The sequence below is a fragment of the Polypterus senegalus genome, chromosome 12 (assembly GCF_016835505.1).
Source record: "Polypterus senegalus isolate Bchr_013 chromosome 12, ASM1683550v1, whole genome shotgun sequence".
Lineage (NCBI taxonomy): Eukaryota > Metazoa > Chordata > Cladistia > Polypteriformes > Polypteridae > Polypterus > Polypterus senegalus.
In genome coordinates this window covers 87,845,963-87,866,774 of record NC_053165.1, presented here as the reverse complement: position 1 = coordinate 87,866,774, position 20,812 = coordinate 87,845,963, and the positions used below count along the sequence as shown (strand labels likewise).

Below are 20,812 nucleotides of genomic sequence, written 5' to 3'. Positions count from 1 at the left end.
GAGGTCTGGAGAGTATGACGGATGTGGAAGACGTTTGAAATACAGGTTGAAGTGGAGCACATCATGGACAATGTGATGTGGTAACCATGTCTGATATCCAGAAGCGCTGCGATTTCATTCACCATCACTCGACGATTTCCCATCAAAGTGCATTCAGCTTCTGCAGTTGACTCTGGTGTCACTACTTCATCAAGAAGAGTCTGTCGCAGAACTCATGCTGTTTCGGAATTTTCTACTTCACTTGGGCACTTCCTGTAGTGACAGACATACATCACTGTATCAATGAATGTTGGTAGGTTTCACCTCTTCATTGCTGAAAAAGCAGGTGACAGAATGCTGCTCTTCTTTGGCGCATGTTTCAGTGCGGCTGCCATCTTTATACTTTACATAATATATCTTATGTATATACATCTACGTGTGGAAGTGTGTGCTTCTGTCTGTCGGCCCGGCCCAGAAGTGAGAGGTGGAGTTGGGGTAAGGGCTCCAGCTCCGAGGATACATAAGCGATGCGAGCATGTTGGCAAAACGAAACCTCAGAAGAAAGATAAAATCACTTAGCTGCTAATGCACAAACGATGTGACCACGTCGGCAAAACGAAACCTCAGAAGAAAGAGTCACTCGCTTAGCCGCTAATACAGAAGCGAGGCGAGCACATCGGCAAAACGGTATCCTTTTTACTTTTCCTCCCACTGCTAATGCACAAGCAATCTGAGCGCGTCGGCAAAACGAAACCTCTGAGGAGAGAGATGCCCAGAGTAGTTCCTTTCAATTACCCGACATCTCTACATTTCAGTTTTTATTTCTGATGATTTCAATATTTTCTATGACCCTGGGCTTTTTACAGCACAGGCTTACACAGCAAGTATATAATATTTATCTTTATAAGATACGACAGCATGTAGCTTGTCTGCACCATGCTTTTATGTGAACACTGTTATCATTCAATGATTCTGCCAACTTACAAGACAACGGAACTTTGTTTAGAATTTCTACTACAATTTAAACGTTTTCATTTGACTCAACCTTATTTATTTATTTATATATAAGGTGTCCTGAAGCATTACCTATATATATCTATATATCTATATCTATATATATATATCTATATATCTATATCTATATCTATATCTATATCTATATATATATATATATATATATATATATATATATATATATATATATATAGGTAATGCTTGAGGACACCTTATTTGAGGTTGGATTCTGCCTTGTACCCAATTGTGATGAATTACAGTTTTAACACCTTGGACATTACCCATGGTATTTTGAAAAATGTCCAAGTATCTTGTATCATTACATTGGTAATATCACAGTGACTCCATTTTTGGATGGTACTTTCTTCATAGGTGCTGTCATTTTGTGATTACCTATGCCACGGCCATATTGTTTATGACATTTGAGTAATCGTTCCCCACCTACATAAGAGGTTGGTGTGCTCCATTTGCTGTCTGACAACTGAATTCTTTGGCATTAATCTTGAGTGTGACTCAGGCTCAGAATGCTATGTAATTACAGTTATTCCCAAATCAGATTTGGGGTGACGTGTAATGCTTCATGTTACAGTTTTTGGCCAGAATAACGCTTGGGACGGTATTCTGCTGCCATCTAGTGGATGAAATAACATCATGCTACAAAAAATCATGAGTATTTCTATACATTTTACCATTCTATGGAAAGTAATGAATATTCATGAGGAGGTGGACCAGTCAAGCAAAACACAATGACTTGTAAATGAGAAGCTATAAAGTCCATTTTAAAACAAATTGAAACTGAACCAACAGTTGAATCAAGCAATAGTTAATATTATTGACAATGATATGACCGTAGATATGACTGGTGACTTCAGCTGCATAATGCAAGGAGGTGCGTGGAAAAAAGTCAAAATGATTGTGATTAAGACAAAGGACAAGAAAGAAGTTAGCTCCGTAACAAAATGTTCAAAATGCATCAACTGTCAACTTTCATGTAGGGGAAATGTGGAAGTTACTAAAGCTTTGCACTGTGGTAGATTGCAATAACAGAAGGAGCACGTCGATCATGTGGAGCAGGCCCTGATATTCTACCATCTCATGCTCCAGCAACAGGAAAAAATATTATAAGAAAAAAATGTAAAGAAACACGCTTGCACTGTCCCAACTGTGACATCAGGTTGTGCATTGGTAACTATTTTGAAACATTTCATACAAAGGATGTGTACTAAATCTGTATCAATATAGCAGTGAACAGTATATTTAAGTTAATGTTTTAACATTTATACGTTTCTGTTACACGTAGTAACATTCTCTATTTTTGAAAAAAATAAGTTTTTGATTATTTTTTCTGGGGGTTAACATAATGTTAAGGATGCTACAAAATAATACAAAAAATAAACATCACTGTGCTCCAGAGAGGGAAATAAAACACTATTGATGTTTTATGCTATATGGTAAACAATACAGTTCACAAATAAATTTTGTAATTGTAGAGCTTAATTTGATAAACAAGCTTCTGAATTCTTGGTCAATAGAAAATAATTTTATCTCTTTTATAATGCAATTTCCTATACAGTACCTTTATCATGGCTTTCAAATGTACCCAGGGCATCACTGGGGACTTCTGGGAGTAGGTCTACACGTTTTTTTCCATGCACTATGGAGTATCAAATGCCTACAGACAATGCAAAAAAATCTAAACAAACACAGTGGTGGTCTCCATTTGTCATAGGGCTACATGACATATAATGTCTATATTTGCATTCATGCAGAGGTTTGGACACCCCTGGCCAAATCACGTTTTTTGAAACTTGAATGAAAAAACAGTAAATACAATTTTGACAGCAAAGAAAAACTGGTATTTTTATGAAAATGTTAAAGTACAGTTATGATTTACTTGATGAGCTAAAATAAAACATAGAAAAACACCTGAGCACCCTTACCGAGTCAGTACTTAGTGACACCTGAATTGGCAAAAAAATCAACTTTCAATTTCTGTAGCCAGCTCAGAGTCTTTGAGTTTCGGTTTTGACCATTGGTCCTCATTCTTCTTTGTAGATCACTTCCAGCAGTGGGCACCTCTAAGATCTAATCGCAGACTTTGGACGATGGTCAAGTCTGGTGAGTCATGCACACGTTTGCTACGGGAGCATATCGGAGGCTCTGCTCATTAAATAAACGGAGGAACAGCTTTGAGTAAGGCACAGTTTTTAATTCTTCTTCCAGTCCTAGAGTGGAGGAGGAGGAGACCTCCACAGAGCCGTGATGCTGTTTCTGGTCCACCCACGAAAGCTCCAACCCTTCGAGTTGTTCCACTATATAAGAATTTGTCATTCATTCATAAGAACACATCTGACAGACTGCTCATGGAAGCAACTAAAACCAGATTACTGAAACAAATCTCAAATAGCTTTGTTATTCCTTTGTCATTTTGTTTTTTTTAAGCATCACTGCTATTAAATGGAAATCTTTTTGGAGACTCCAACATTTATTTTTGCCCTTTTTCTTTTAGTTAAACAGGGGGCTACAAAGGCCATTCCTGAACCATGACCTTGTATTTCTTGAGGGACCTCTCAGTAGATTTTGAAGTGTGTTTTGGAAAATTTTCTTCTTGTAGAATTTTCCTGACTGACTGCCCGATATTCTCTTCAAGGATGTGTTGAGATTTAGTGGAATCCATTCTTCCCTGTACTAGCTTAAACACAAACCCAAAATCATACAGATCCACACCATACATAACTGTTGGCAAGGTATTCTTTTCCTCAAGTGATGCTCCTTTGTTTCACCAAATAAACTCTTTAACCACAAACACAAAATTTCGATTTTAGCTTCATTTGTGCATAGCATGTGGTTCCAAAAGGCCCCTGTTGCAGGTAAGGTTTCTTTCAGATGGCTCTTCCATGAAGGCCACGTCCATGTAAGTAATGCTGTCCAGTTGAGCTGAGCAGCACCACTCATTTCTCAGAAGCTTAGCTGCAGTCCTGCCGGGAGTTCTAGTTTGCTTTTCTGCAATTCTCACTGAAGGTTTTCTTGGTCTTGTCTAGATCTCCACAGTTCCTCCTTAATTTTGGGACTGTGGGAATTGCTAGCTGGAAGCTCTTTGATATCTTTTTTATAGCCTTCTCTTGTTTTGTAGACATCACTTTGCTTTATTTTCAGATCCTCGGTCAGTTGCTTAGAAGAACCCATAGCTGTTGAGTCCTGCACAATATCTGAGGAGTCAAAGACTTTATTAAGCTCTGGAATTGCCATCAGCTGACAACACCTAATGACAATTCTTGACCAGACTAACACCTTGTAATGAGCTCCCAAACCCCACCACAGGTTATGTAATTGACTCAAAAAGTCAACCCCTTTAATATATTTACTGTAGGTCTGGTGCTCCACTTTGACCCACAAACAAACAAATCAAACCTTTACATAGACTTAAACTAAGTTTTATCATATTGCAAAGCCCTTACTGCGGGGTACCCTCCCAGACACACACATCCTTTAGCTATACAACAATATGCATGATTAAGACACTAGACAGTTGTAACAAATCCAAATTAAAGTTTAAAAGGTCCCAAGGGAATAATTGAATGCAGTGAATAGCACAGGAGGATGGCTAAGTAATAAGCAAACCTGTAAATTTCCTGAATTCCGAGACTTTGTTTTCATCCGCCTGGCCAGGCTTCTTTTTCTTTTGCTGAAAAATAAGACCTGCTTTACCAAAGATGGAAAAATGACAGAAACACCAAAATACAGAATCTCACACAGAACTGCTGCTGCTGACTGGCCCCTTTTCTTTGTTCAAAACGTCGGTTTTAAGGCTCATTTGCTGGATTGAACACGAAGAACCTCCTTTGCTAATGGTCAGTAACTCCATTCAAGAAGCTTCTTAAAAGAATAAACCAACCAAAAATGTCTTTTTTTCCCCCATATGTTTCTTACCCCATATAGATTGTAGGGATAGACAAAGGAAAAATGTTTAATTTCATGTTTTCATACAAAACAGAGGTAACAATGTCCATGCTTGAATTGACGTGTACAGTGACTAAAACTGTGCAAAAAAAAAAAAAAAACAATATCGGAAAGTACATGAAAAAAATTTCACATCATTTGTGTTGTATAATACAGATTTCAAGACATCCAGTCATATGGTCACAATGTGCAAAACGCATGCATTGTTAAAATATTGTTAAATCAATAATTCTGGAAAGAGAAAGTAGTTAACAGCGAGGAAGTCTTTTCACTCAGAGTTGTGTTTCGAATTCAACACAGGACTCTTGACAAATGAATCAGGGGGAGGGATGAATCTTTAATTTAAAAGTGCGACCCATGTGAAAAAGGCTTTTTGGTTGTTAAGTACTTTTTCAGGAGGCATCAATTCAGCAATACTTTAGCAAAAAATGCATGTGTTTTGCATGTTGTGAGCACATGCCTGGATGACTTGACACATGGATTATGTGACACGAGTATCATGAGATTTTTTTCCATGAAAGTATTTGTTACTGACTGTTGTTTGTCCAGCATTGGTCACGGTACGCTTACATTCAAGCATAAACTTTCTGGCCTCCTTTCTCCATGAAAACGTTTTTTCGCAGCCACCACTACAAACCAACATAGTGGAAGTAACATGTATAAAAATATTTTTGTCTGGTGTATTACATTAAAAAAGTAGTTTTTAAAACACAAATTCACAAGGGTGCAGATAAACAGTGAACGATGTATAGACATTTAGATCACTACAACCTACCAAGCTAAGAAAGACCAAATTAATGATTTAACAAGTTCTGAGGCCTTACAACTGAAAGCAGGCTGAAACATTTGCAAAGTTCACATTTACTCTTATTTTTTATTTTCTCAGTTCAAGTAAATCATAGCTGTATATTAATATTTTCATAAAAATTCCACTGTTTTAGTTTGGTGATGTCAAAAGCCGTATGTGATCAGGATTCATTTTACACCAGGAGATGGGGTAAAATAATTACCACCAGTGGACCTCTGTAATTTTTACACCCTATTCGAAGGGGATTAGTTTTACACCAGTAGGTGGAGTCAAGTCAGTACTTGATGTGAGCAAGTATGCCAGAATTTCCCCATTCTTGCCTTATGAGTACCAGTAATGTAAGCGTTGAGGTGCATACCATCGGTCAAGACAACATTAGCAACCCTTATTTATAACAAAAAGTTGTCTGTTTGAAACTCCAATGGGAGACCCCAAAACAGCCTACATGCATCCAACCCCACGTTTCGATAGAAATTGTTATTGGAATTGTTACTCCGTAATTTTAGTCCCATCCAAATTACTCAAATGAATGGAATTTTACTGACATGCGATTCACAAAGGACTGCTTGTTTAACCTGGGCTTACTTTTTACAAACCTTTATAGAAGGTAAAAGCCTCCATAATTTATACCAAGATATGAACACACAGTCTATAAAAAGTTGCTGACTCGAGTGATTCAAATGGGGCTAAAATTACAGAAGTAATGATTTTACCTCACCTACTGGTATAAAACTAATCCCATCCTAACAGTAGTGCAATTGTATTTACCAATTTTTTTACTTCAAATGGTAACAAAATATATAATTTAGCCAGGGGTGTATAAATCTTTCCATGCAACGGTACAGAAGAAAATACAAGCTCGAGTACTTGTGAAAACACATTTATGAAAAATACAAAAATTGTCTTATTGTCAGTGAAAAATAAACCATTTCAAGTAGATTCATTTTGCTGGTGGTTTTAATACTGCTTTTATTACACAAAGAGCTTGAACTGGCTTCATCACAGTTAACACTAAGTCTTTGGTCAAATATTTTTCCTTTTTTGAACTGTAACAAAATTGTGACAAACCAGTAACATCAAATAATAACTTACTGACTGAAAAATACAACACATTTTACACATTTTGTTTTCAATGAAAAAAAGTCTACAAATGACATTTGTTATGACCAAATGAATGTACAAAACTGCATCTGTTGCCAAGGAAGAGAAAAAAAATAATAATAACCACCGAATCTGCCAATTTTGAGACAAAAAACCTTAACATGAAATGTCTGGGAAACTAAGTCAACACTGTGTTGGCACAATAAAAAAATGATTGAAATTCTAAAGAAAATGCAGTCAAAGCACTTAATTACCAAGTACACATAAAAGTGAAACATATTACAGTTTTGTTTTATAACAATAGTTAACAAGTACAAAATAAGTGCATAGAAACCTAAGATGAACAGAACAGGCAGAGCTATCAATTTAGCTATTATGCCCTGTGATCCAAGAACCGAAAATGAGTTTGATACAAATCTGAAAGAAGAACATCTGAAGCATGTTTCACCGCATTGGCCAGAGGTACACACGCAAAAAGGATGTGCCGCATTTTACTACGTTGTAAATTTGAGGTTTTCATTTCCTCCGCTACAATTACAAGAGGAGGCATTTTGGTATTTGGTCACAATGGCAAGTAGCCCATTCCTATGTAAAAAAAATTTTCTCACCAATGCAAATTTTGAAGAAACATAGTAGAAATGTGACAAAATTCCTTTCTACGTGTGTATTACAACTAAGAATTGCCCCAATGTAAAAGGAGCTCTTGTTCCATATGGATTACAGATAACCACAAAGTACAATACTGTTTAAATAACTTCATTTAGTTTTTTGCAATTAGGAACACTCTTTGGAAAATGTTAAAGGGAGACTAAAATGATGCAGTAATGGAGATACAAAATTATTAGATATTCTAGTTCAATCTCCTCCACTGATGAAAAAAGTAAAAGTAGTTCAACGTAAGGATTTGTTTCATTTAAATTCTGAGGAGAACGTCTTGTCTTTATCCAATAAGGAGAGAACAAGAGAGAAGGGGCTTTGTGGCATCGCTTGTACAGTCGTGAAAGCCATGCTCCACACTTTATCACGACTCCAAATGTACCCTTTTTGACTTTCTTTTTTCAGATAATGTAGGGAAATGGGAAATGTTCAGTGTTTTTTCTTTCCCCCAATGCTGGGCCAGTTGTTTTCCACAAGATCATATATGTTCATCACATGTACTGCTCCCCAGATTTCGATGTAAATTGGGGTTCTGGCTGTGCCGGTTGCGGCTGCGTACTGAGGAGAACATTGTATTGCACCCCGGGATTTTACACTTGTGAAGCTGACGAAGGTGCACCGTTTTATAATGAGCCCTGAATGTCCCTTTGTTACTGTATACTTTTTGGCAGATATGGCATGTTATTGGCGAGCTGGATGGCAAGTGAAACACGAGGCAGTCACTTGTCTTCTCGGTCACTGGCAAGTTTGGGGGAGATTCCTCTTTGGATGTCAAGTTTAAACTTTCAGGACTTTCCACACTTTCATCCAAGGAGATACCTTCCTCACTCCCACAGTCCGAGTCCCAGGAGCAGTGTAAGCTGCTCTCTGATTTGGACATGGAAGACGTGCTCAAGTCTAACACAGTCTCTTCCTCTGCGGCATCTTCCTTCTGCATAGCCAGGCAGCTCTCCCCAGTTTTACTCATGGGAAAAACCAGACCCATCCTGTTACTTCCTTTCAAGATCACAGATGTCTGGCCAATATATTCTTTTAATCTGAAATCTGGCTGAAAGTCTTTATCTAAATCTCTGCAAGGTGCGGGGCTGAAGCAGTGAGTACCTGAAGCTCCATATTGGTCTTTGGTCAACAGCTTGTGATGCAGATTCATGTTAGCGCTGTGCCTAAAGGTTACAAAATGTGAAAGTTACGAAAACAGGTTTACTTTGTTTCATCTAGCAAGCATATAGGAAAAAGTGTGTGCATAACATCTTAAAAATTTACAGATTTACATTAAAAGATTAGGGGAAAAAAACAACAAAACATAGTTGGGTCCTAACATACACCATTGCCCAATCCCCATGTGGGTAGTGTTGGTTTTCAACACCACTGGAATTAAAATTAAATTTGTGTGAGCTTGCTTGTTGTGTCAAATAGGTCTTCTCTTGCGTGAATTTAGTTATGTGCAGAAAACTAAACTGAAGCAAGGTCAACTTGGCCCACATCTTGACTCTTGCCTTCTTCAGTGAAGATTTGCAGATTAAGCAAAGACGACTACAAATCATGCATCACTTGCAACACACTTCTCACCTGTCTCTGCTTCTCCTAGAAGGGAAGGCTGCGTTGCAGCCATCGACAGAACACATGTGCAATTCCTTCAGGTGCACATTACGGTAATGCATTTTTACACTGTACTGATTCTTAAAAGTCTTATCACAGATCTCACAGTAATGAAGGGTTTCTTTGTCAATGGCTACGCCATGCAAATCTGTGTATGCCATGCTCTGAGTTTCATCGAGGCCCAAAGGTAGGGTTTCCTTATTGTTGGTTAAAATGCGGTAGAAGCCTCCATTCTGCAACCTGTGTTCATTCTCCATGTAATGACTATCACTGTCTTTGTTGCACAGCTGTTTCTCCATATAATTTTCCATTTTGGACATTGACATGGGTTTCACACCATCATGTTGCTCTCTTTGCTTCCTGTCTGATGGTGCTGTGCTTGTAATAACGCTGTCTCCTTGAGCACGGAGAAAATGGTTTTCCATATGATAGAACTCTTGTTCTTGTTCCTCCTCAATGCTTGCAGACATTTTCGCAATTACTTGACCATGGATTGAAGATACTGAATGTTCTTTCTCAGTTGAATGGATGACTGATCCATCAACTTTGACAATTGTTTCGGTTTCATAGGAGTCCTCGCCGTTTTCATGTTCATCGCTTCCTCTGATCTGCAAGGGAATCTCCTCATCTGAATCACCGTCTTCGGCACACTCATCTGCAGTGTCGACAACTTCTTTTTCAATTTTAATAGGCATGCTAGATTTGCGGGATTTTTTCTTTGGAATTGGATCAGAGGAAGGTTCCATGGCTGCAGGTGGTTCCGGGACAGATGATGAAATCAGTGGTAATGAAGGCAGAGAAGCTGGAGTGTTCGCTAGCTCTGCAGGGGTCACTAGGCTGCGATAAAATGGAAGAACGGGCTGCACAGTCTTCAGATTTGGAAACAGAATCCCACCGTGACCACTGCTAGGCAAGCTGTTCTGCATTTTAGGCTCTGGGCACGGAATCATATAACTTGGAACCGACCTGCTGTCCGTTGATGTGACTGTATTAAACTCTGGTCTTTTATCGGCCTCACTTGTTAGGTTACTTCTCAGATCTTTATCCCTGTTGTTTCTGTTCATGGGCATGTGCAGGCGGGGGTTTGGATTGGCACTATGGCGATTACGGCTCCGTAAGGAGCTGAACACCATGTTGCAGCCTTCAATTGTACACTTATGCTTGATCTTTAGATGAACTGCGTTGTAGTGAATCTTGAGAGTGCCTTTATCATAAAATGTCTTTTCGCAAGCACTGCAGAAAACCCGACCCTTTTTTGGCCCTCCACTACCTTTGTCTGGAGACCGCAGCTTACCCTCAGGAGAAATCTGGGCGATCTCAGAACTTATAGATGCATTACATGGAGTTGAAGGGTTATCTGAAAAATCATCACTGCCAGGAAAGTCCTCGGCTTCTACTTTGGTGCCAGGTTCAGAGGAACATCCATTCCTGTCACTGCTAGATGCATATGAAGCTGTGCCAGGCAAAAGGAGACTGGATTCGGCGTTGGGAATTTGAATGTCAGGTTTGATTTTATAGTTTGGTTTTGAAGCAGAATCAAGAAGAAAAGCATCAGGTGGAGAGCCAATTAGTGGGGCTGGGAGAGGGCTAAGAAACTGAAATGGCAACATGAAGGCCATGTTGTTAATAAAATTTTCAAAGTGGTGAATGTTGCTAGAGTTTATTTTTTCCATGTTGGTAGACACAGCAGGACTCCTGTGGCTGCTGTTTTCAATAAAAGCTCGAATGTCTGAATTAGTTCTTGTGCTGGGTATGACGACTGCCTGTCCTTCCTTGTCTTGAATAACCATGAGCTCAACGATTGATTTGGTTTCTCCAAAACGAAGAAATTGTTGTAACGTTGCAATTTCTTCCTCATAGGTCATAATAGCCCAACGGTCCAGCACTTTTCCGGATACATCCTAAAAATAAAGTAAATATTAAAAAAATGACAATGTTTACAGAACTTTTTTTAGTTATAAGTAAATCTTATTAAACACATAAAATACTGTTTTCCTTTTATGGCAAAGCTGAAATATTTACATCTCACATTACTTGTGGCTTTATATTTAGAACATGACATCCCGCAAATACTATTGACAAAAATTAGCAAAATTCAAATGTCGACTGTCTTACACTATGCCTTACTACAATTTTTTTAATTTAAAATGCAGACATTAGTTCACACTCTCGCCTTTTTTCCACACTAGCACAGCCTGTTTAACCCTCAAAAATGGAGACTGTAGAAAACAGTCATTTGGATGAAGAAAACAGAAGTTTGAAAATGCAGACTCTAACTACGCTCTGATTGGTTTGTGCTTATTACATACCCCTTCCCTGACTGGATCTTGTTCACTACAACATTTCATTCCCTGAATGGTCACCCTTCACAGAAGAAAAACATATTTTGTCTATCCTCTATCCCTGTCCTCATCTGTAGCAGGTAATGGCCCAAATAAGGTACAGAAGAACAAGTTGTCAGCCTCCCTCTCCACGTCACTAGTCTCAGTGCTGTGTAGCATTGTATTCATATGTGTTGAGGGAGATTCTCTTCGTATTGCTTCTCATAGTCTGAAACACAACAGAACAACTCTGTCTTGTTCACTTCTCCCCAAATTTACTGATACTCTTATTTCATTCTCACATCTTTAAGTTTTGTTGCAACCTTCAAAATTTAAACTGCGCTGTGCATGTACTATTGTCCCATTGTTCATGATAGATAGTGATCCTCATAGCACTTTCAAAGGTCACTGTGTTTGTACTGACATGATTCTTGAGTCTGGATTCTCTGCTGCTTTGCTCACCATATACTTTCATATTTGCCATTGCTGTTTTTAAGATGCAGATTAATGTCTAGCATGGAAGACATTTCCTCTACCCATTTCCACTGATGCATGCCTGTTCAGTATAGGGAAACAGGCTACATAATATGTGGTTTTGACTGTTTTAGTGTGGGCCAAGATGCTTTCATAAAAAATGTAAAAATGCTAGTGTGGGCAGGGATTATTTTTGTTTACACCGTTTTTAAATGAAAACAGAGTAGTGTGGCCATAACCTTAGTGCTCACAACAAACACAATGTATGCTAATTTATTGTATGAACTTTCCATATGGATAGAGTAACTGGAAATAAAGCCCTAATGAAGTAATCCCATTCTACTGAATTGCCTTCCCATCAAATGCCATCCTAAAGTTATCTACATTGAAAAAAAAAATATGATGAATATACATTTGAAATTCTGAATAATAAAATTTTTTTTTTTTTTTAGAAAACTATAAATATATAGATTTTTTTAGCTTATTCTTGTATTATACGGGTTTTTGGCTCAAAGGTATTTTTGTCCCAAAATGAAAGTATCCTGGCAGTAAAGTTAAATTCAATTTCATTTTGGTGAAAATTAAAGCCACAATAAATTTGAAAATCTAGTCAGTTTTGACCCCTACGGCAAATACTACATATTAGTCTTGACTAGACAAAGAGAAATTCTACCAGCAGAGTGAATCTGATGGTCAGGTACTTTATGAGGACAATTTTTGAGTTAGAATACATTTGCAAACCTTTCTGAAAACATGATTTCACTTTGTCGTTATGGATTGTTGAGTGTAGATGGGCAAAAATGGCAAATTTATCCATTTAAAATGAAATCTACAACACAATACTGTGTGTAAAAACAGAATGGGTCTGAACACTTTATGAAGGCATTGTAAATTCTTACATACACATATACTTAAGCCTACTTAATCTACTGTAAAGGTGAATGGAAGCCTATTCTAGCAGCATTGGGCACGATTTGGTAAACAACTCAGAACATGTCTGTTTTTACCTGAATTTTTATTACTCTTTAATTTAATATTGTTCTTTATCAGTATGCTGCTGCTGGATTATGTAAATTTCCCCTTGGGATTAATAAAGTATCTATCTATCTATCTGACTGCCTGTCCATCACAGGGCATCCACACTTACTTTTCAATAGCCAATTAAATATATACAAGATGTATTGATTTCTTTACTTACAAAATTCTTTTACAATCTATGTAAAATATTAGTTTATGTGCTAGAAATAAAAAAAATGCAGCCATTGATTTTATTAAGTCACTTATTCCAATACAAGGACATGAGGGGACATCATCTTGTCCTAGCAGCTTCAGGTAATGTGTACAAAGCAACCTCGGATGGAGTGCTTCTCCATCATATAAAATGCTCTCATAAACACTAAAACTAATTTAACGACACTACTCACACCCAAGGAAAACATGAAAACTCCACACAGAACATTACTGTGCTGAGGATTGAACCCAGGACTCTGGTGCTGTCAGGCTTGATAAAGCAAAAAATATATAAATAAATAGATAAAATTCACGCAAGTCACCTTTGGCTTAATCTTCTCTGTGCATTTTATATGTGAACATTCATCCTTTAAGAGTCCAATTATCTCTAGAGTACACTAAGTAAGATCAGAGGATAGCAGATCTTACATTGATCTACTGGCTGTCTCACCCACTGCTACTGTAATTAAACATGAGAGTTAGCACTCTTTGAAACTCTATGTGCTGCTAACTTTGTGCAATAACTGCTAAATATTTTATCATGCAGCTTGATTTTGAGGGCCTGTCGAGATTTTTTAAATATACTTTGCATAGGATAGTCTAAGGTGAATAAAATGCAATATCATAAATATTTCATTTTCATCTAACAGACAACATGGAAATTAAACATGGGTTTATAATAAAAGCTAGAATTTTTTTATTCTAGGCTCACAAAATAGCAGTTATTTCTTAAAAATGCTTTCATAATAAATCTATGTATTTAATAAATCTCCTAAATGTAATTTTATGATTGCAGAGACTCAGAAGATGTCCTAAGCATCAGTCCATCACTGATAAACATTCTTAAACTCACTCATAGCAGGCCCATTAAATAGACAGACAGACAGGAAGATGGTGTCACAAATGTGGCCATTCACCTCACCTCAGCCCATGGGGAATAGAATAGGTTCTAGTAAATGGCAGGGGAACAACCTGCCCGTCTGTTCCTTCAACAGCTTGGAAGTCACTGATCTAGATAAAGAACAGCAATCTAAACCTGATTCAGCTATTAGCTCACCACTATCAAGGTTGGCCCATTTCAGTTCTATCACGTCAGTGATAATCTCCTCAACTAAACCTTGAACTGCAGTACAGATCTCACTGACACTGTGCTCTTGCACCTTTCAAAACTATGAACTATGAAATAAACTGTGATTTTTGCCACATGGGGAGACTAATCCTTTAGGGTCATGCTGTGCTTTTCTTTTATGACAGATAGCGTAGTAGGCAAGACTGAAATGTAGATAAATTAAAAAAGGTATTTTATTATAGATAGACTAAGAGAGCTTCGCCTCCTGCTCGCTTCGCTCGCCAACCCCCGTGTTTGGTTTTCCAGATACACACTTTTTTTTAAGATTTTTTTTTCTTTGAACTGTTGCTATTTCATTAGTTTCACTTTTATTTCAGAACTTCTGTAAAAAACAATATTTGGAATCTTTGGAGTCCCAATATACTGAATCTTTTAAATGAGGTCAGTGAAACGTGTTTAATGACTTTGTACCATAATTCAGGATAGGTTTCTCTGTTTGGAATTTCAGCACAGACAAAACGATCATGATCAGCATTTGTAAATTTTTTTTGCAAAGTAACCAATGAATGCATGTGAGGTAAACCACATTTTTGAAATTCTCTGACTTAAACTTCAAAGGCTTACAATATTTACATACTTCTGACATATCACTTATGTCCATATATTCGATCTCTATTCGCCTTTTCGTTATTTCTCTGAGTAATAATTTCTCTTGTTTTGTGCTAATGCGATCTATACTTTCTTTGTTTTGTCACAGTCGTTTTTTTCTACTTTCATATTCTGTATCTTGCTCTGCATGTTTTTTGCACCTACGCTTTTTTTTTTTTTTTTTGAGTCTTTTGAATTCCAGTTTTCATTATCTCTAACCTGCTCTGCATGTTTGGCCCCCTTGTTTTTTTAACCTCTTTATGATGTTTTACTTTGTTTTCTACTCTGTCTTTCATTTCTGACCTCGCTTTGTCCTGCTTTTTTTTCAGTGACACATCCGTGGTGATTATTTTCCCTTTTTCGAGTAATAATTTTTGTTTGTGTGCGCTACTGTGATCTTTGCTTTCTTTTTTTTTTTTTATACTTTCTCATTTTCCTACTTTCATATTCTTTAACTTTCTCCACGTGTATCACGCCAACGTTTTTTTTTAGCCTTTCGAATTCCACTGCTTTCATAATCTCTCTATAGCGCCAACATTTGTGAACGTCTTTATGAAGTTCTACTTTGCCTTTTACTCTGTCTTTTAATTCTGAGCCCAATTGGACATGCTTTTTTTCAACTCCATTTGTTCCGGGCTGATAATTACTTTCCTTATTTTCTGAATTTGCACCTTGATTGTTCTTTTTTGCATTTTTTTCCTATCCATCGCTTTTGAGTCTCTTTTCTTCATGCTGTTCTTTCTTTTTCGCTTAGTCGTCGACGTTTCATTTATAACATATTGTCCTTATATGCTTTATATGTGCTGAGAGCTCTGGATCTGTGTGTGCTCAAAGCCTTACACTCACATGACTGAGTGTTTTGCTGCCCGTGGCCTTATTTGATATTGGTGGTAAGTAAGGCGTGTCTCGCAAGAATCTCATGTTCTACGTCATCGCGAGATGGTCCTGAGTCAATCTCTTGACACAAAGTCTCATGTTTAAGGTCCTCGCGAGACACTCCGTGGCCATTCCCTTTCGTCTCGTGGGTCTTTTAAGTGTCTTCTGCGATCTTAACGTGAAGATCACGTCTCGTCTCCCGTATTTCTCTCCCAGGATTTTTTTTTTAGATAGAGAGATAGAAATTTTTAGCATAGTAGGCAGGATAAAATAGATAGATAGATATTCTATTGGGTCTTTTAAGTGTCTTCTGCGATCTTAACGTGAAGATCACGTCGCGTCTCCCGTATTTCTCTCCCAGGATTTTTTTTTAAATAGAGAGATAGATAGAAATTTTTAGCATAGTAGGCAGGATAAAATAGATAGATAGATATTCTATAAACCATCCAGTGAACGACAGTTCTGAGGATGAAAATGCCTTGTTGATGAGAGTGGTCTGAGGATAATGGTCAAACTGATTCAAACTGAAGGAAAGGCTATGGTAACTCAGATAACCACTCCATATAACTGTGTTGAACACAAAGGCATCTCAGAATACACACCAGATCAAACCTTGAGGCAGATGGACTACAACAGCAGAAGACCATGTTGGGCTCCAATCCTGTCAGCTAAGAACAGAAAGCTAAAGTTGCAGTGGACACAACCTCATCAAAACTGGACAGGTGAAGAGTGCAAAGACAGCCTGGTCTCACGAACCATGATTTCTGTTTAGGAACACAGATGTTTGAGTAAGAATTTGTGCCAGCAGCACAGTACCTAACTTGTCTTGTGTCAACAGTCAAGGCTGGAGGTGGTGGTGTAATGGTGTGGGGAATGTTTTCTAAGAACACTATGGACCCATTAGCACCCATCAATCATTACTTGAATGTCATGGCCTATTTGAGTATTGTTGTTGATCATCTGTACTCCTTCATGGCCACACATTTCCCATCTTCTAATTGCTACTTCCAGCATGCCACAAACCAAAAGTTATATAAAACTGGTTTCTGAACATGATAATGAGTTCAGGGTTCTTTTGTGGTCTTCCTAGTTACCCGATCTAATCCAATACATCATCTCTGGGATGTGGTAGAACAGGGAATTCACAGCTTGAATGCACAGTTAACAAATCTGAAGAAACTGTATGATCCAATCATGTCAAAATGGACAAGAATCTCAAACAAATCTCCTGGAATCCATGCCATAAAGAACTGAGGTCACATGGAGAGCAAAAGGCCCTATCCAGTATTAGTATAGTTTTCTTAATAATTTGTTCAGTGAATGCAAATTTTTCACATTTTTTGGCATCATAGAGACAGTGTTCAGTTCATAGTAAGAATATATAAAAAAAATATAAAAAAGTAGTAGCATCCATCTACATATGCAAACTTTTGAGGAGAAATTAAAATTGCTGTTAATATTCTGCTAAATACACTACATACAAAAGAAAATTCCAGATAATTTGGAAAAGCAAATAAATTTGACCAGGTTTTAAAAATACCTTTTTAAAGATTTTATAGAAGCAAAATAATGCCAATTTTGACTCTCCCAGTTACAACAGTATTAGGCAGAGTCAGGTAAATTCCTCAAATTGCAATCTGCAGGTGAACAGTCATATCTGAAGTTGAACCTTTGTTTTTATTACAATAATACACAGAATTACAATATGATCAGCTAAACTACAAAGAAAAAGCATGCTTTCAGTTCAGCCATCAATAAATTTATTGCCTAATTTTACTAGTATCATTTTGTCAAATTTTGCAGGTAAGAGGTTTGATAAACAAGACAATATCATTTAGTCCATCAAATCTATCCAAAGCATGCAACAACAGAATTGCATTTCTGTCTGATGCCACCTTTAAATATGATGCTCTTTAGTGGAGTAACAATTATAAAGGCATTTAAATTAACTCAAGAGATATACAATGATTGTGGATTTCTCCTGACAAAATGGCCGTATTGAGTCTTTTGGTTTTATTTTTCCTTTTGGTCTTTAAACTTTTTTGAGCATATTTTCTGGGGTTTTGAAGGTCAAGGAATCAACCGATTATATTTATGAGGCTAAGTCAATAATTGTCTTATTATAATTAATAAAATAATTAATTATCTTATTATAATTATTATATTAGGATGGCCATATAGCTTTCCCCATGCATGGTCAGAGTGGCAGTCTTGACTTGATTAGTCAAGTTTTCTTGTTGTTTTCTAAAAGTAAATATGGCCGTACCAAAGAGGGACAGTGAGCAGTAATCCACTTCTTATGAGCTGAAGGTGTACAAGGGTCTGAAATCCTCATTGGTTTGTTAGAATCATTGCATAGATGTTGTTGTTGGTAGCGGATGTGTGTCCAGTTCCTTCCCCGTGCTTAACTCTTGTTGACCATTTCTCAATATATTCGTTCTCTCAGACTCCATATTGTGTAGTAAGCCTTCTGTAGATTTCAGCCCCTGGTACACCTTCATATCATAAAAAGTGGATCACTGCTTGATGCTCTTCTTTGGTGCAAATGGAGAGTCTATGTTTACGCCTAGAAAACAACAAGAGAATCTTTACCGCTGTCACCACAGATACATCATGGTTTTTTCACATATGTGTGGGGAAAGCTGTACAGCCAACAGAAACAAAATTATAACAAAAAGTGCGGATAATTATTGAGTTACCCTTGTATTTTGTGTTGCCACGTGTTTTTAATGTTGTTGAAAGTGATTCACGTTGCACTGTCTGGCTTTACTTCAGGGTAATGTCATTTTGGGATGGTTGCTATGCTCGTGACATCATGCCTGAAACACTTTGAAGGTCAGCATTGTATATTTCCTGATAATCCAAGATTTGTTTCACTTTCGAAAAACCTTAGAATCACATCTTATTATTAGTTTACTGGTTATGACAACTTTTCTGCCCCCAACTACAAACAAAGCCTTTGCGTTTTGTTTTTTGTCTCTGCTTGCGTATACCTTTTTTTCATCTTATGACTTACCATTCTGGTCTTTTACCATGATTCTGACTACACATCCTGAGCTTTGTTTAATTACAGTCTTCCTGGTTATGATCCCTGCTTGAAATCAGACCATTCCGTGCCATCTTCTTATTCCATTGTCTCTCAAAATCTGCCAACACCTTATACAAGTTGTACAAACAGCTGTTCATTCATAGTGCTAGCACCCAACTGCTTATCTAAAGGCTTCAGTTTTATTTTGTCTTCCACCATGTTTAAAGGTTATTTCAGTAACGTTTGGAGTTATGGTCTTTAATACTTGGTAATGAATTGGATGCCGAGGTCTGCCAGCTGTTAAATGTAATAGTATACTCCAAGCAGCAAATCATTTCTATGTTATGATGTATTTATTTATTTATTTTATTAATAACTGCTTTATATGAGCTTCACTGTTGAATGTTATAAACTTGGAATTAGGATTTTGGAATTGTCTCACACATAGGAACAAATGCTGACCCTGTGGCATATAAGCTCCGGGTAGTCAAACTGGCTGTGCCAGTAGCAATCATTGCATGCAAAATGCTATACATGCACCCTTAACATAATGGAAAAGCATTAGACAGACTTTCTTCTGCCCCAGTACATTCATATGGTACATATTTCAATCAGCCTGTGCAATGTTTCCACATAGTGAATTGCAGGCATTTAGCACATGATTGATGTAGATCTCCTCTTTCCAAAAAACTGTGAATTTAGTAATAGCTTAGCAAAGACTTAAATTGAGCTTTACTATCCAAGACTTTGGGAAAAATTTGCTTGTCTACTTGACCAGTCAGTTAATACTGGTGATGTACACAAATCTGACACAAGATTAGTATAATTGCTGTGTTCACTCAAAACAGCCCACTCTTTTGGCTCTCATTCAGTTCCTTATTCAGGAGTAGTTCTGGATGTAAATGTCCAAATACCTTCTTCTTCCTTTCAAAGTCAATAATCAAAGACATGGTGTTGTAGTGGGTAGTGTGCTAATAGCGCTTTGCCACACTTGCCACATGACGACCCACCTGGATTGGGACCCGTCTGCAGCACCACACTGGAACAATGTGAGTTTTTTTTTTTTATAGTAGCTGCTATGCCAATCCTCCCACCAAGTTTTCCCTGTACGTTGGAGGACCTGTTTGCAGGGCTAGAGGCAGATTAACGTCATACCCAGGACGAAGCAATCGCAGGTTAAGTGCCTTGCTCAAGAGCCCAACAGAGTAGAGTCTGATTGTCGGGGCAGATCCCTACCCACCACTCTGCCCCAAGTGTAGTGCTACTGCCCAAAAACTGTAGGGGCCTGGGGTTGCTTCCTGGCCTAATCACTGTCAGTGTAGAACTTGTATATCTTCCTTGTACTCAAATGGTATTGATGTTTTCCTTAACTTATCAAAAAAAAAAAAAAAAAACAAGCCTGTTCGATTAAACATCATGAACCCAGAGGCCAGGGAAAGCCTCATACTCCAAACAACAGATGGCAATGGTCCTCTTGAAGGATCCCACTTTGGACACCCAATGGACTGCACTTCCAAACTCCAACTTCGATGCAACCCTGTGGATTTTCAAACTGGGATACCTTGTGAGGAACTTTGCACCTGTCATATTTGGGATAGAACTGCTCCTGGCCACCGAATTTTGCTAAATCATCCCTTATACCCTTCCAGCTGAGCAAGAAGTTATGCTCTTCTCCAGCCGGGATGCCTGTTTATCATCCGTGGCACTTACAGGTCGATTGAGACTTTGAAATGCATTTGTTTATGAGCAGCAGTTTTTAGTTTAATTCCATTATTTACAACAGTGACATGAAGCCTATTCAGGCATTTTCATAATGTGGCAGAAAAGACGAAAAAATCAATAATTAATTAGGTATTATTTGTGTAACTTTTAACTTGATTGTGGCAAAGCAGTTAGTGCTCTTGCTGCCTTAAGCTTTAGAGAACTGGGTTAAGGTCACAGTTTAGGTGACATCAGTGTGGAGTTTCTGTACATTTTCCTGTGGGCTTTCCCAAGCATTGACAATAGAAAAGATGTTTAGGCTAGGATCAGTGGTGTCTGTAAATAAG

The 20,812-nt window shown here is 37.6% G+C and overlaps 1 protein-coding gene across 6 annotated transcripts in view; it reads right to left on the bottom strand.

Moving 5' to 3' along the window:
• Positions 1 to 6,625: 6,625 nt before the first annotated feature.
• bnc1 (basonuclin 1) overlaps positions 6,626 to 20,812 on the bottom strand; it is a 172,076-nt gene continuing 157,889 nt past the window's right edge. For all 6 annotated transcript variants that reach the window (XM_039772782.1, XM_039772781.1, XM_039772784.1 and 3 more), the window contains 2 exons: positions 9,089 to 11,019; positions 6,626 to 8,682 (listed from right to left, as the gene is read on the bottom strand). In XM_039772782.1, the coding sequence (XP_039628716.1) occupies positions 7,998 to 8,682; positions 9,089 to 11,019 (2,616 nt within the window). In that variant the 3' untranslated portion in view covers positions 6,626 to 7,997. The remainder of the gene's footprint in view (positions 8,683 to 9,088; positions 11,020 to 20,812) is intronic.